Source organism: Aquarana catesbeiana, linkage group LG07 (assembly GCF_042186555.1).
Source record: "Aquarana catesbeiana isolate 2022-GZ linkage group LG07, ASM4218655v1, whole genome shotgun sequence".
NCBI lineage: Eukaryota > Metazoa > Chordata > Amphibia > Anura > Ranidae > Aquarana > Aquarana catesbeiana.
In genome coordinates, this window is record NC_133330.1 from 287371756 (window position 1) to 287389747 (window position 17992).

Consider the following 17992-nt stretch of genomic DNA (forward strand, 5'->3'; position numbering starts at 1 on the left):
TATTATGTTGGAATACTGCCCTGTGTCCCAGTCTCCGAAGGTAGGGGATCATGCTCTGCTGCAATACGTCACAGTACATGTTGGCATTCATGGCAGCACCCATGCAGTCCCAGACCATGACACTCCCACCACCATGCTTGACTGTAGGCAAGACACACTTGTCTTTGTACTCCTCACCTGGTTGCCGCCACACACGCTTGACACCATCTGAACCAAATAAGTTTATCTTGGTCTCATCAGACCACAGGACATGGTTCCAGTAATCCATGTCCTTAGTCTGCTTGTCTTCAGCAAACTGTTTGCGGGCTTTCTTGTGCATCATCTTTAGAAGAGGCTTCCTTCTGGGACAACAGCCATGCACACCAATTTGATGCACTGTGCGATGTATGGTCTGAGCACTGACAGGCTGACCCCCCCACCCCTTTAACCTCTGCAGCAAAGCTGGCAGCACTCATACATCTATTTCCCAAAGACAACCTCTGGATATGACGCTGAGCACCTGCAGTCAACTTCTTTGGTCAACCATAGCAAGGCCTGGTCTGAGTGGAACCTGTCCTGTTAAACCACTGTATGGTCTTGGCCAATGTGCTGCAGCTTCAGTTTCAGGGTCTTGGCAAACTTCTTATAGCCTAGGTCATCTTTATATAGAGCAGCAATTCTTTTTTTTTTTTAGATCCTCAGAGAGTTCTTTGCCATGAGGTGCCATGTTGAACTTCCAATGACCAGTATGTGAGTGAGAGCGATAACACCAAATTTAACACACCTGCTCCCCATTCTCGCCTGAAACATTGTAACACTAACAAGTCACATGACACCCGGGAGGGAAAATGGCTAATTGGGCCCAATTTGGACATTTTCACTTAGGGGTGTACTCACTTTTGTTGTCAGCGGTTTAGACATTAATGGCTGTGTGTTGAGTTATTTTGAGGGGACAGCAAATTTACACTGTTATACAAGCTATACACTCACTACTTTACATTGTAGCAAAGTGTAATTTCTTCAGTGTTGTCACATGAAAAGATATAATAAAATATTTACAAAAATGTGAGGGGTGCACTCACTTTTGTGAGATACTGTATATATATATATATATATATATATATATATATATATATATATATATATGCCAATTTCCGAAGCAGGGAGAGGAGCTAATCTGTAAATCGACTGACCTTACTAAACACCCAAAATAATTTGTTGCCTGTGCTTGTCCTAATTTAAAGTCACGAGCAGCCATATTATGTCTAGCCCCAACCACAGCTTCATCATAACTGACACATAATACACAGGGAAGAATATTTCTACAGGTTGATGGGATTCACACCAAACTATCCTATAACATGAGGAGAGCCCAAACCCAATTTTTTTAAAATCCATAATATGAATATGACTGTTAGAACCATGTGATCCCACAATAGAATTTTTCCTTAGAAAGGGTAGTTGTTTTTCAGACATTGCATTGAATTTATCTTATGTGGTGCAATAGTGCTTTATGTAGTCCTTTAGGTTGGTTTATTTCGCTATATGTCTAATACTGCCCTGAGTTGAACTGACAAGATGCATTCCAATAATATGTAAGTTCATCCAGCACTATGGTCGCCTTCACCATGTAAAATGTGATAGGTGCATGTTAGAGACAGACTTTCACCTATAGTTTGAACTTTGATTGCTGTCTGTGTTTTTGTTCTGGCAGCAAATCGCAATAGCTGCAGCTCCTTTACCGCCTTTTGGATTAAAAACAACACAAGTATTATCAATTGGATATGATCCAAGAGCGGTAGAGCTTCGAGTATACCCATTGCAACCGGTCAGGGTCCAGCCATCGTCACATGACACCGTCACCTGCAATGCAAATGTTAACAATGTTAAATTTGTATTATTACAGTCAGAAAGAAAGATGGTTATTGCTTAGGGCCCTTTCACACTGGGGCGGGGGCGGCGTTGGCGGTAAAGCGCCGCTATTGCAAGCGGCGCTTTACCGTCAGTATTCGGCCGCTAGCGGGGCATTTTTACCCCCCGCTAGCGGCCGAGAAATGGTTAAAAACCACCGCAAAGTGCCTCTGCGGTAAGCCGCGCTGTCCCATTGATTTCAATGGGCAGGAGCTGTGAAGGAGCGGTATACACTCCGCTCCTTCACCGCTCCGAAGATGCTGCTAGCAGGACTTTTTTTCCCGTCCTGCTAGCGCACAGCTCCAGTGTGAAAGCCCTCGGGGCTTTCACACTGGAGACAAAGCAGCGGCACTTTCGGGTCGGTTTGCAGGCGCTATTATTAGCGCAATAGTGCCTGCAAACTGCCCCGGTGTGAAAGGGCCCTTATCTCTAAAATATCTCCAGGAATGGTTGGTAACATTTAAAGCTAAACTCTAGCCAGTCTTGCACAGTTGTGTGCAACAGAAGCTGCAGCTCATCCACCTCATTTCCTGTCTGGGGAACATCCAACATCATCTAGCTGTTTCAACCACAGCCTATCTCTCTCCCCCCCCCCCCCTCTTCATTCACTGAATTTAAGTTCTTTCAATCGGGGAGGGTCAGCATAATATGTGGGCATTGCCTTGGGCAGTCTGCCTAGTAATGCCCACTCTTCCAAACTGACATCCATCCATCAAGGCATTTTGATATTTCACCTTCCAAGATATAGCCTACTGCTTGCATCAGGACTGAGGGCTCTTGACAGGACTCCTGAGGCAGGGGGTTACCTGCACAAGCAGGGATCTGCCTGTATTGCATAGAGAAGTATAGAACTAGTGATAATATCACTGAATCTAATAAGGGTGTGTAATGAAAGTAAAAAAAAAAATCATTAGTGTATTTATAGGATGGGGGAGGAACCAGCAAAAGCAAAATATAAGCAGAATAAACTTCAGCTTTAAAGCTCGCAATGCTCCCCACATTTGCCTAAAATGTGCACTCCCTCATTCTCTTCACTCTCTACTTCCTCTGGTTGTGAGTAAATCCTGAAAGATGCAGAAAGCAGTGCCATGTAATCACATGACATGGTGCCATTCTCTGCAGAATTATCCTGTCAAATGTGGGGGGTGGAGTCTTGACACCCTAGGCTCACATGAAGTAGGTTGATTGGTACTGGGCGTCACTCCACTCTGAATAAGCGTGACAGGGGATGAGTGTGAGATAGGGCAAGGATAGCAGCTGAAGCAGTTTTTTTAATTCTGAAGCGCTGCTATGGGATACATATGTTTTATTTGGCCCTATCTGCTATTGGGCTTTAAAGTATGCATGAGAAAAATATGAGGAAATGCCACTTCTTAAAAAAATGGCAGCTGTCTGAAAACCTGAACCAGAATAGGCATACAGATTAAGGAAATCCGGAGAGCCCATGTTAGTAACAATAAAATCATAGGAAACAAAGAATCAGGATATAGGCCAGGCAACTAGCATTTTCAGAAGGGTAAGACACCAATGGAAAACCTCATATTCCCCACATGACAGCTTTCCTTTATTATGTAAAGTAGCATATAACCTTCATATTATCAAAATGCTCTGTTTCGTTAAAAAAGAATATACCATTGCAAAAATAAAATCAATTGCATAAAAAGAGTAGTACCTTTTCGGTAAAGCCCACAGGAGCATGCTCTTTGACTTTGCAGGCGATACTAGGAGCATGACAGCATAGAGCATGAGAGGTAATCTCATTTTTGCCAATACACACAGGATCCTTCTTACCAGTGTGGTGCACCGGCCTCACATGGTCACTAAAATGTCCGTTCAGAGAGTGAGAGCTGCAGCCTGTGAAATAGAATATTAGTAGTTACTTAAGGGCTCGTGCACACCGACTGGCTGAGCCCATTTAACATAATTCCAAGTGTCTCCTCCTCACAGGTGCAGTGCATAGTCTGCCATTGACATGAATATCTGTGCGCTGCTTTACTAATGTATACAGCGGTGAATCATAAATATGCGTAGAGTGTATGACTGTATGCAAAAATAGAACACTGTACATACAGTAGGTTCCCCCATAACACCCTCTGCATTCCTCTCCTGCACATACTCCCTGCTGCCATTCACTGCTTACTCTCCTCCTGCATATATTACCCCCCCCCCCCTCCACGGCATACCCTCCGCACTCTTCTCCTGCACATATTGCACCCCATCATGCAATCCACAATCCTGATATATGTACTTTACTTCCCGCCATCATAGTCTTCGTAATTATCCCCTTGCACATCATACTGTCTTCAGTCATACCTTTTGCAGCACAAACTTGCAGTATTCTGTATAGTATAATTACCTCCTATGATTGTAAGTACCATCTAGTGGCCATAACATGGGGCTTCTTTTTTAATACCCCTGCCAGTGGGAAAAAAGCACCCTGGCAATTATGAACATAGGAGATAATTATATTACACAGAATACAGCAAGTTTCATTGGAGCTGTGTGGGATGTGTGTCACATTCGTTCAGCAAACTCCTCATACAGACCTCTTAGTCGTATTTTATGTTTGTTTATGCTCCTCAAATGAGGTCTTGCCATGTCTGATGACTTACATTTTAAATATGAGTAAACCTCTAAGCAAAAAAAGCACACATTTTTAAAATACTGCTAAAATAACTGCCTGGAATCTTTCTTTACTGACAGACTCCATGGCAGCATACGTTTGGGTAGCTCTGCCATCGCCCTACCCCATAGGACCCATAGGACTCCCATATATTTCGAGGCTGAGACAGAAGCCATGTTTAATTTTAGCCGTGAGACTTTCTGTTGGCTAAGCGCTATAATTGAAACTTTACCGGCATCCCCACCCTTGTTCTTCTGGCTAGTTAGTTTACAAACATATGCTGCCATGCAATCTCTCAGGAAAATGGAAAGTTTCCTACCAAATACTCACCATAATTTTCCTTTCCTGATGGACTCATGACAACACAAGTCCCCTCCCAGTGGCATGATTAGGCTAGTTATGGAACATGGCCCCGGCTCAGTCTCAAAATGTATGGGAGTGTGGTCTTATGAGGTAGGAGTGAGGGCAGAGCTGCCCAAACGTATGCTGCCATGGAGTCTATCAGGAAAGGAAAATTGCAATAAGTATTTGGTAGGAAATGTACCATTTTGTATTATCTGCCCCTGCACAACAAAAGTCAAGTGAAGATTGGGAAGTTATGCGCCGTGACGATCGAGCTCTATAGCACGATTCTATCAATCAAACATGGTTTAAGACTTTGGGAACCAGAGGGGGAGGTCATAAGGCAGCTTACAAAGGGCAGATAGCACAGAAGACCTCAGAAGCATATGGTGTTCTTTCATAGTCCAATGGGCAGCAGGTGATTGGGAATGCTGTAAAGCTGCAGTAGGTGAATAATGGTGTGACTTCTGGCTACTCATTGTAGCAAGTGTGTAAATAACAAGATTAAACAGAATTTAGAATATTATACCTGAAAAGGTAGCTAGGCTAAGATCTTTCATTATATATTTTTTTACAGTTCTGTCCCCTATGGGACAAAGTAGATGTATGACTCTGTCCTATGTTTCTAAGTGCTTTTTAACCTTAGTTATGTGGTCCTACCTACACCCCCCTCCCCCCTACCTTGGCTGATCAGATAACTGCTATAAAGGAGACAGCCGATTCATAGCTGTAGCTTGTCTTGGCTGTGAACACTTTACTGAGACGAGCAACGGCAAGAGAAATGCAGAGGGTGGGGGGACATGTCAACCTCATCATTCCGTTCCCTGTCCCTGGAAAGGGTTCAAAGCTGAGACAAGCTGCCGCTTTGAATCATCTGCCTACATAGCTGTTGTCGGATCGGCCATGGCAGAGGGGATGGGGTAAGGTCAGACCTCACTACTAAGGCTAGAAAGCATCTAGAAATATGCGACAAAGTACTGCATGTATTTTGTTTCATAGGGAACAGAACTGAAAAAAACAATATAATGTTAGATCTGCTTTAACTGTGTATGTGTATTTATGTAGCTATTAGGCTGGAATTACACTTGAAAATAATTAGTCTTACTGTTTTTCCATTATAGTGTGCACAATGTCTATATATATATATATATATATATATATATATATATATATGGGATACAGTGCCTTGAAAAAGTATTCATACCCCTTGAAATTTTCCACATTTTGTCATGTTACAACCGAAAATTAAAATGTATCTTATTAGGATTTTATGTGATAGACCAACACAAAGTGGAACCAAATTGTGAAGTGGAAGGAAAATGATAAATGGTTTTCAATTTTTTTTACAAATAAATATGTGAAAAGTGTGGAGTGCATTTGTATTCAGCCCCCACTGAGTCAATACTTTGTAGAACCACCTTTCACTGCAATTACATCTGCAAGTCTTTTTGGGAGGTCTCTACCAGCTTTGCAAATCTAGAGAGTGACATTTTTGCCCTAGCAGCAATGTCCAGCGAGATGGGGATTGGTCGCTTATTACCAAATTTGTGTTCGTCCAGAGAGTGTATGTCAGCGTGTGGGTCTGTGGTCCTCTCTCCCCTAAATCATCTGTGTCTCACCTATTGTATAGTGCAAATTCTTGGATGTTACCTCCCTCACTTCATGTTTACCATCTCGTGATTGGTTGGTTCCAAATATGGGCGGTAACTGCCCTGATTCTCACCCACCCATCTGTGATCATGGCAAAGGTGTGATCAGAATATGATGTCTAGTGTTATTATGAAATGTGTTTTAACATGTTTCATGTTAAAATAATATGGCGATTGCTGGACTTTTGCTGTCCCCATCTCGTGTACATTGCTGGCTATAAATAAAATCTATACCTAACCAAATATATTGAGATTGACAGAGATTTATGGAATTAAACAACATCACCATTTAACCATAACATACTGGTGCCAAATCCTTGTAAAATACATGGATGACTACAGTACACATTGATTCTTACAAAATGTGTTGCAACATTGTAATTTAACATATTATACATCCATATCTATATAGATACATAATATATATACATATACTCTTATGCCCTGTACACACGGTCGGACTTTCAGATGGAAAATGTGCAATCGGAGCTTGTTGTCGGAAATTTCGACCGTGTGTAGGCTCCATCAGATAGTTTCCATCGGAATTTCCGACACACAAAGTTTGAGAGCAGGTAAATTCCGATCGTGTGTAGACAATTCCGACACACAAAGTTCCACACATACTCGGAATCAAGCAGAAAAGCAGCACTGGCTATTGAAATTCATTTTTTCTTGCCTCGTCACCGCGTTCTTGACGTTCGGAATTTCCAACCAACTTTGTGTGATCGTGTGTATGCAAGACAAGTTTGAGCCAACATCCGTTGGAAAAAATCCAATGGATTTTGTTATCGGAATGTCCGATCATGTGTACAGGGCATTAGTTCTGTTTCAACTTGTGACTGGTGTCCTTCTGGTGTATAATTAAGCGGGTGTCTTCTGCCATTGTCTGGGAAAAAGCTGAGTCAACACTGGGTTCTTTCTAAGGAGACAATCTCACCCTTTGAAACAATAGGGTTATTTACCCTGGCTTTCCTTTAATCAAAGGCTCTGCTATCTGGATCTCAAAACACTAGTTTGACCATTGTCAGTTGGTTTTGTGTCAGGTGGCACCAATGTTCATATTACTCTGCTTCAACATAAGGTTTGTATATTGACCTCAACCCTCCACTGGAGAGGATTCAATCCACTTCTTCTGGTGTGGGGGGGGACGCTCTCCTGGAATGACGACTCCTTGGCTGAGTGTTTCATGAATTATGAAAATTTTTATGTATCCCGGCCATGACAACATGGCTGTCCGCCTAAACTGACAGGCAATAATCAGAGAAGCAGATAAAAGGCCCATGGTAACTCTGGAGGAGCTGCAGAGATCCACAGCTCAGGTGGGAGAATCTATTCACAGGACAACTATTAGTTCTACACTCCACAAATCTGCCCTTTACGCAGGAAGAAAGCCATTGTTGAAACAAAGCCATAAGAAGTCCCGCTTGCAGTTGGCAAGAAGGCATGTGGGGAACACAGCAAAAATGTAGAAGAAGATGCTCTGGTCAGATGAGACCAAAATTGAACTTACCGTAAGGTTGGAGGCACTGCGCAAAACACTAGAATTTTATGTAATTCAAATTCCCCATATGTATTATTAACATTCCATACCACACTCACAACAATGTCTTGGTAGGTTTGCAGTTGTGCCATACTCTTTCCATTTTTGGATGATGGATTGAACAGTGCTCCGTGAGATCTTCAAAGCTTGGGATATTTTTTTATAACCTAACCCTGCTTTAAACTTCTCTACAACTTTATCCCTGACCTGTCTGGTGTGTTCCTTGGCCTTCATGATGCTTTTTTTTTTTACTAAACAACAGCTGTATTTATACGGAGATTAAATTACACACAGGTGGACTCTATTTACTAATTATGTGACTTCTAAAGGCAATTGGTTCCACTAGATTTTAGTTAGGGGTATCAGAGTAAAGGGGGCTGAATATAAATTCATGCCACACTTTTCAGATATTTATTTGTAAAAAATGTTGAAAACCATTTATCATTTTCCTTCCACTTCACAATTATGTGCCACTTTGTGTTGGTCTATCACATGAAATCCCAATAAAATACATTCACGTTTTTGGTTGTAACATGAAAAAATGTGTAAAAATTTCAAGGGGTATGAATACTTTTTCAAGGCACTGTAATATATATATATATATATATATATATACACACACACACACACACACACACACACACACACACACAGTATATATCACTATATGTGTATGACTTTGCTTTAGATTATTAGTTAGTACCTGTTAGAACATGGTCCTCCTCCGAGCAGCTGGCGGTGGACATGGTGTTTGTACCATCAGGAATGCTGGCATTAACCTGGCAGTTTGCTTTTGGCCAAACACAGCATCTTGCAATAGCATATACTCCATCACCTCCAAATGCATTGTGGGCAATGCAGGTCTTCTTACCATCCTTATCCTGTGTGTTAAAGAAAGACAGTCATTATCATGAGTTCTGTGTATCTTCCATAATCCTGACCTGTGCAACAAGTTGGAAAGCATAGCTATCTGAATGGTGTCAGCACAACAAACAAATATCTGGCTTGTATAATACAAAAGTCCTATGCAGTAATACAGTTGGTGAGATTAATGTTTACTGAATTCAGATCAGGGGATGATTAATTCTGATTAGGTGGCAGAGAATACTAAATGCACATATTGATATTCTCTGACATGGATATAGGTTATCTGAAAATGATCACATGGTGAAAAATAGCTCACCTAGTGAAAGAGATTAAGCATAGAAAGAGTGCTTGGAACATGGTGGTTCAGCTTACACTTCATTTTGCTAAACTGAATGCTGGAAGTGTCACCTCTCAGCTCAAAGTATATGTTAATGCAGAACTTGTGAATAATGCAAGGATATTCCATTTGTATTCCATTACATTTCTATGTAAAACACCATTACTGCTTTTGAAAAAAAAAAAACACCTTGTATTGGTGTTTTTTTTTGGTGGACATTTGACTGCAATCTCTTTAGGGTCTATTGGGCACGCTTTGGCATTTGGGGGAAAGGTTGTAAACCACAGATATGAAATATGAACAAAGCATATCCCTCTATAGCGTGTACTTGTCTCTATCCAGAGCATTAAAGTGATTATAAAGTCTCGTTTTTTATTTAGAAAAATAACAAACATGTTATATTTACCTCCTCTGTGCAGTTGGTTTTGCACAGAGCAGCCTGGATCCTCCTCTTCTCGGGTGCCTCTTCTGTGCTCCTGGCCCCTCCCTCCTGTTGAGTGCCCCCACAGCAAGAAGCTTGCTATGTGGGCACCTGAGCCAAATCATAGCTCCCTGTGTCCATTTAGACACTGAGCCGTGACCCGGCCCCGCCCCCTCTCTCTCCTGATTGGCTGAATGATTTTGATTGACAGCAGCAGGAGCTAATTGCTCCGCGCTGCTGTCTCAGCCAGTGAGAAAGAGAGTCTAATGCAGCTTAGACACTCCTGCAACATCGCTGGATAAGGAACCCAGCATGCACCTCTCCAAAACGAATCCAGGAAGAGATCTCGGTTGGGCTTCACATGCCCACAATCATGATGGCAACAGCCACAACAGGAGGCAGCAAATATTCAGTAAGAAATGAATATATTTGCTAAATACATAATAAACATTGTATAACAGTTTTTGAATTGTACTAGTAATAATGATAGGATCAATTAAAAAAAACATTTTTTTTGTGCTGGAACTCCGCTTTAAGTGGTTAAACAGTGTTGTGGAATCTCATATTAGCCAATGTATTTCATATTGTATATATTGATTTGCATATATTTTATTGATAATTATTATTATTATTATTATTTATATTATTATATAGTAGTGGTTTTATCAATATTATTATTCAATAAGTAAAGCAACAATTATTAATCTTTAATAATGTATACTGTGTTTTCCAGATTTAGAAAGTCTTCATTTATAAGTGTTGAACTTTAAATGACCTCTGCTTTATGACAAGTACTTGTAAACAGGTGTTCTCGAAAATGTATTAAGATAGTCTACTGGATGAAAGTTCATTAGAATAGATTCAAGTTATGTAGAATGGTCTCAGACAGATAACAAAACAGGTGGTTAAAATAATTAGGTGGAATACAGGAAAGTTATGTACAGAACATTAAATTAAGTTTGACAAGGTCAAACAAAGGTCTGCTTGTGCCCTCATTAAAACTGTTAAAATACATACATATAGTGAGACATATAACACATCTGGTGGGGTTATTGAAAGTTCATTTTCCAAATGTCATAAATCTGTCATCCTTGAAGCTAGTATCAAGATAAGAAGAGTCTGATAACACAGCTGGGTGCCAGACTGTCTCTATACAGGTGTTTTTAATTGGACAAAAACAGTTATAAATCACTTTAATGAACATATAGGAATTTTGGGAATAATTAAGTTTATCTGGTTGTAGAACAGGTGTCAGATTTATGGTTGGTTACTTTGATGTAGATCTTAGCGACCAATCATATGTAAGAGATATGTTAAGATAAGACTTGTAAAAGAGTATATAAATGCAAGCTCTGCAATTGTTAGACAGACAAGTCAGATAGGAGCTCATAAGGCTGAACTCTATGTATGCTGCCCTATTGCACGGGTCATAGAGGTCAGAACCAATGGGCAAGTATCTGTCCTAACTTGTCCCCTCAGACAAGTCAGATAGGAGCTCATAAGGCTGAACTCTATGTATGCTGCCCTATTGCACGGGTCATAGAGGTCAGAACCAATGGGCAAGTATCTGTCCTAACTTGTCCCCTCGGACAAGTCAGATAGGAGCTCATAAGGCTGAACTCTGTGTATGCTGCCCTATTGCACGGGTCATAGAGGTCAGAACCAATGGGCAAGTATCTGTCCATAACTTGTCTCCTCGTACGAGTCAGAGAAGACTTCTTAACTTGTTCCAGAATGTGGTCTCAGGTGAATTTCCCTCAAGAACTTGGTCGAGCTGGAACCCAGAACTCTGTGAGGGGACCAGATGACCGGCAGATCGGCTGGTCCCTATCAGGTGAGAGGTTCCCAAGAATTGGCAGTAAAGACCCATTCTGGTTCAAGGTGAGAACAATTCACAATTGTTTAAATTTGGTTAGAGGATAAGAATATTTATATCTAATATGCATGCATTGTAAGAAACTGTATAAATTAGACCTGTATATTGTAATATTTTGAACATAAACCTGTATGTTATCAGCTGTTAATAAACCTGCATTGCTGAAGTTCTGCCTGGTTCGATACTTTACTATTCTATTTCATTTGGTGGCCCGTACGGGGACAGCATAACCTCAACTCCGATCTTGCCTAACTCCATGCTGGTGAGGCACTGAGCTTAACACAATTTTGCGCAATTTATATCAGGTTAGCAGACACCTATTATTAGTTCTGCATTGTGTTGTGCCGTGTTTTGCTAGCGCTAGGAGGGGCGGGTGGTTGTTGTTGGGGTATCGCTGTCCACCAGGCAGATCTTTGTGATGGTAGGTTGGGTTTTCTCAACTGTGAATGCCTTAAAATGTATTGTACAGGATGAAATACCCTGGGTAAAAAAAAAAAAAAAAAAAAAAAATTTTTCCAGAAGGGTACCTCTGTAGAAGGCTAGCTACTCTCTGTGTGAACCTACCTTTAACATGCATGTTGTTTCCCTGGACTGCAAAAATTAGTCAGGATGAGGTTTTGGGGACTTAAAGACCCCTGGAGAACTTGCGTAACATGCATGTTGTTTACCTGGACTGCAAAAATTAGTCAGGATGAAGTTTTGGGGACTTAAAGACCCCTGGAGAACTTGCGTAACATGCATGTTGATTCCCTGGACTGCGAATTTAAGTCTGGATGAGGTTTTGGGGACTTAAAGACCCCTGGAGAACTTGCGTAACATGCATGTTGTTTACCTTGACTGCAAAATTTTGTCTGGATGAGGTTTTGGGGACTTAAAGACCCCTGGAGAACTTGCGTAACATGCATGTTGTTTACCTTGACTGCAAAATTTTGTCTGGATGAGGTTTTGGGGACTTAAAGACCCCTGGAGAACCTGCGTTAACGTGCATGTTGGTTTCCTGGATTGGTAATCAATCAGGAGAAGGCTTTGGGGTTATCAGATCCCTAGAAAGCCTAAGTTAAAAAACTGAAACAGTACTGATATGTAGCTATTAGTAGCAAAAGGTACCTTTGTGGTGTAAAATAATACTCATGAGTTTAGAAGGTTAATGTCAGGAAAGGTAAGTCCTGACAGGTAAATAAGGTGAAGGTTTTGGAGCTCCATTTGTTAACAAAGTTAAAAGGTATGTATCGTCTTTGTGCTATAAGTGTATGTGTTTATATGTATCTGTTATAACGGTCTGTGTACTAACTTAGTTAAGATCGGGCTGAGACATTCCTGATCGCCGTGGCAAGCAGGGCTTGGCGGTTTTTCGTGTCTTGAGACAAGCATTTTGGTAAGGAGACGTATGTGCGCACGGTGCCTATTGGCTTTACTCTGAGCACTGCTGTCCATAAGTAATTACTAACTAAGCTGTCAGTTTTAATATTCTGTAAATATTTGTATATTTATATATAGTCAGGAATTTGTGTTCATATGTATGCATACTTTGCTAGGTGGAGTGACTGTGTATTGCTATATAGAAAACAGAAGATAATGACATTTTGTTAATGAATGTTCACAAATGTAAGTTAATTTCTTTGTAATCTTTGTAGACTGTTAGGGAATATTGTATGTGTGAGGGAGACTGATCATCTCCCAAATTAGGTTAGAATAAGTCTGTAGTGGTTGTAAAAACGTTGGTGTGAAAGGACCCTATGTGTTAGTTCTATGAGTGAATTGTAAGAAGTATGTAACTGATGCTGAATTCTGCATAGTGTATGATGAATGTGGAAATGGTATGTATCTTCCATACAAATACAATTAGAACTTTCTGTGTCATATCTTTGATTTCGTGACACTTGTTATTAGTATTTGATAGGAGGATTTATATTTATATGAGTTAAATGTGTGTGTGTGTGTGTGTGTGTTTTGTTTTTTTTTTTGTATGAGGTGTAAAATGAATCCCTATGTGAATGATTGTATGTGTCTTTCGTTGAGAGGCTAGGGATTGATACATCTATGGTGACTGATTGACTTTAGCGTCAAAGTTCTAAATGTTATTGGCAGTGAGTGAGTGTGTGTGTGGAAGGCACGATTCATTTTTTATTTTTTATTTTTTTTATTTTTTTTATATTCTTTTGAATATGTACCTCAGCTAGATAGCACCATTAATGAGCTGAGGGAGTTAGAAGTTATTTAAACTGTAGAAAAAAGAAAGTTGTTTGTTTTAAGTAATTTACGACACAAAGTTCTCCCATATTTTTTGTATCCAGCATACTGCTTTTGGAAGGAAAATATCTGTAGATAAATTCAATGTTGCTAATGTAATTAATGTCATGCTTAAAAACATTTTACAGTTGTAGGTTTTACATGTTAAGCAAGATAATGTATTTCTTTCAGTATGAGTGTAGGAGAGCAGAAAAGTATAGTCACCATTTTAGAAATAGCTGTCTGCACGTACGTGCAACAACTACATTAAATCACTTTTTGTGACAGCTCATCTCAGTGCTCTGTACTGAGATAAAGGGGCACGTTTAGGTGCCTTTAGACAGAAACTGGATGAGCTGACCAGAAAATAAATAAAATCTCAGAATACGTTCTTATTCTCAAACATTTGTTGATTTTTTATTAGAATATAAACTGTAGATTATAATAGGTATTTTGTCTTTTATATTATGGACTGTAGTAGTGAAAGGTGCATTTTATGTTTAGTGTATCACTCTTGTAAGTAGGGTGCTTATTCTCCCTTGTAGCTTTTGTTTATTTTGTCATGTCTCTATCTTATTGTACAGTATTATGTATACTGTCATCTTTATATATTTGCCTATTTAGTAGTATTCACAAAGATAGCAATGGGATTTATTTATTTGGTAACAGGGAACTCCAAATTTATATTTGTTTATTATTTTCTAAAAAGAATAGTGAAGAGTGATGCATGGTAACAGTGCTACCATCTTATTATATGTGCTATATGTAGCACATACAGGGGGGTGAATTAGATAATTAGAGTCTTAATTTTTAATATTAGCTTGTAAGCTCTGGTGAGCAAGGTCCCTTATTGGTATTGGCTATAACTTATTTTGTCCTACCTGATTACAATATTTAGTAATTATCAGGTTGATTATTAGTTTGCCTAAATAAATAATTTGTTTCTTTATTCCAGGAGCAGCCAGCACGTTTTCATATGTAAAGTTATACTTTGTAAAATTTCACTCCTTTTGATTTTTTATTATTCAAGTTCCTAGTTATGCTACTACAGGTGGCAAAGTCAGTTTTTTGATTAGGGTCACTCTGCATTAATATGATCTAATTAACAATAAAATTTGTATATAATTATTCTTAAGGAAGGGACATAGTAATGCACATTTTCTTGACCTCTTTAGATTTAACAGACTGTGCAAGTGACCATGTAATTTTATTTTGATTTATTTTTAATTATGAACAATCACAATGTAGTTTCACAAAATGTAGTTCTTCAAAGTCTATTTTGTGTGCCTGTATATAGACTTTATTGCAATGAAAGAACAAAGCTGTAGATATAGATATAGTTTAATAAATGTCTGCTCCTTTTAAAAGTAAATCACAGTTTTTCATATGGTCATGCAAATGTATGAGACAACAGCTAAGTGTCTGATGTGGGAAATTTTTCCCAGGATTGGAGTGTATTCAGCACTGATATCAGATAATTGTACCCAATTTTATGAAAAATCAGTTCCATTCTGCTCTATGCTTGGCATAGACGATAGAACCTTGTGCCCACACTCATATTCATTGGTGGATAGGTTGTATGGGCTGTTGTAGACCAAATTAAATACAATTTTCTGGGCCATATGAAACTTTGGATAGATGTGTCACTAAGTTTAGGAGTTCTAGAGGCAAATGATAGTTGCTTAGACTTCATGCTGTACAGTGGGAGATAAAATGTTCATGTGTTTAAAATAATTAACCAAATTGGTGTAGTTTTGTTTCTAAACAGATCCTTGTTTTAGATGTCATCTCTTGTTCCAGTCAAAGCCACTAAAGGAATGTATGTCAGTAACTCTTGATGACTGCAAGTACATTAAAGATCATAAAAGGAAGTGGAAGAATTCACAATTCAAGTGTCCATTTAAATCCACATTTGTGACAGTGACATTTTCCGTTTCTATAGTAGTCAAAGTCTGAGTGAGATTACCAAGAGTGTTATTCACATAAGTGCAAATGGAATACATACAAGAGACTGTTGCAGACAAAGACATTGGAAGTATTTCAGTAATGGACAATTCTAATTAATTATATGTGATACTTTGTATGTAGAGACTTACTGTTGTTTTGTTTTTTATATATATTAATATTGTGAACACCTTAAAGTGGAACTTTGGTCAGAAAATTGTTTCCTGCTGGATCACTTGAGGCTAACCCTTTTTGCAGGTGTAGCTATGAAGCACAGTAAAAAATAAGTGCCTATACTGTTTACAATCCACTGTTCCACCTTGCTCTACACAGGCTCAGTTGTGCTCTATTTTTTTTGCACTGCTTAAAATCTAGAGGACAGTCTGCTGACAGCCTGAAATTCTACTGCTGCTCAAAGGTTATGGGTTTCAGTAAAATGGTAGCATAATAATTAATGTGGAATGTATTTTTCTTGCTAATGAACCTTATTTTGTCACATTTTTGTGAGTAGAGTTCCACTTTGAGTAAATGTTCAATCATTATAAACAAATAGTTTTATCATTTTTTGGAAAAAAAAAAAAAAAAAAGTGGGGAGGTTTAAGGTAATGGGTATGACATTATCGCTAGACTGTATGCTATTGATGCTTTATAGGATATGTTATGATATTTGTCTTGATTTTGTTTTATAATTTATGTTTTAAGACATAGGAGAGGTAGGCTACTAACTTAGACAGTATAGCAGTGACTGACAGAAGAGACCCATGCTGACTGTTATTGTATAACATTCTGCAGTATAGTATGTGCAGAAATGGACAAAAAGTGAAATGGTTTTGGGTTTAGCAAACTTTGTGGGAAGACTACAAAATTAAAACTAATGAAATTTCTGGACTGACTATATTGACAGTATGACATGACCAGGGTAATAGTGACTGATAGTTGGAGTCAAGATTAAGAAATTATAAGAATTTTACAATTATTGTATGGGAAATAGTATAGGTTGGGAAATGTAAAAGAATAGTCTATATAAAATACTTTGTAGTGAAAACATGTACTTCAAGGGATTTATAATAATAAATATTATTAATATTGTAAGAGTATTGTATTATGATAAAACTATATAGATACATGTATATTATTTTAGCGGATGTTGTAGAAGTAAAAGGAACACACTAAATTAAGTTATTAGATAAGATGAGAGTGTAGGAGCCATTGCTTTGTAGGTTGCCCTGAAATGCTTGCCAGAGGCCTATTGTATCCTGACACTGACTTTATTTTTATTTTTATAACTATATTTTTGAAGTGTATTTTATATCCAGACAAATATCGGGTGATCGCAAAAGACATGATGCAACTTGTTACAAATGTTAATTACTACAAAGGAAGGATTTCATGCATAAAAGGAGGAACTGGAACATCTGAGACTTGTACCTTTGCAGAACAGGTATGCACTGAACTTGTGTCTTACAGCATCCAAAGCAGCTTGTGCTATGATACTGGACCAGCAAATGATGATGAAAGAGATCTCTCCAGACACATCAAGTACTTGGCTAAGCTGAAAAGACCTATGCAGGAAAAGGCAGAGCCTTATGGGACTGAGTCTGCTGAATGCTCCTTGGGACCACATACTTGGCTTTCATTCACTAGCTAAACGGATTGTTCCTCTTCCTTGTTATCCTTGATGTGATGTTGCTGAGTAACTGTTGCCTGTTGCAAGTAGTTTGTGGCAAGAATGATCACGATGCCACTGAGACTGACAACTATGTTTTCCATGCCACATATGGAGAAGGACTTTGCAGCTACAGAAGAAGATGCAGTGTGTTTTTGATTGGACTGATTTATTTATTTATTTTTATTTTTTGGACTGATTTATTTATTTATTTTTATTTTTTGGACTGATTTGTTTTTATTTTTGGACAATTTGTGATAAGTGTCGGGTGTATGGGGTCTCTGAAGGGCATGGTGGGTGATCTGTATTGTAATTGCTGTGAGGCTTGTGTGAAGCCTCAACAGGGGGGAAATGTTGTGGAATCTCATATTAGCCAATGTATTTCATATTGTATATATTGATTTGCATATATTTTATTGATAATTATTATTATTATTATTATTATTTATATTATTATATAGTAGTGGTTTTATCAATATTATTATTCAATAGGTAAAGCAACAATTATTAATCTTTAATAATGTATACTGTGTTTTCCAGATTTAGAAAGTCTTCATTTATAAGTGTTGAACTTTAAATGACCTCTGCTTTATGACAAGTACTTGTAA

The 17992-nt window shown here is 38.7% G+C and overlaps 1 protein-coding gene across 1 annotated transcript in view; it reads right to left on the reverse strand.

Moving 5' to 3' along the window:
* Nucleotides 1-1089: 1089 nt before the first annotated feature.
* PCSK9 (proprotein convertase subtilisin/kexin type 9) overlaps nucleotides 1090-17992 on the reverse strand; it is an 85117-nt gene continuing 68214 nt past the window's right edge. Inside the window, exons 12-14 of the mRNA XM_073593450.1 lie at nucleotides 8748-8925; nucleotides 3563-3744; nucleotides 1090-1842 (exon numbers count right to left, since the gene is read on the reverse strand). Of these exons, the coding sequence (XP_073449551.1) occupies nucleotides 1645-1842; nucleotides 3563-3744; nucleotides 8748-8925 (558 nt within the window). The 3' untranslated portion in view covers nucleotides 1090-1644. The remainder of the gene's footprint in view (nucleotides 1843-3562; nucleotides 3745-8747; nucleotides 8926-17992) is intronic.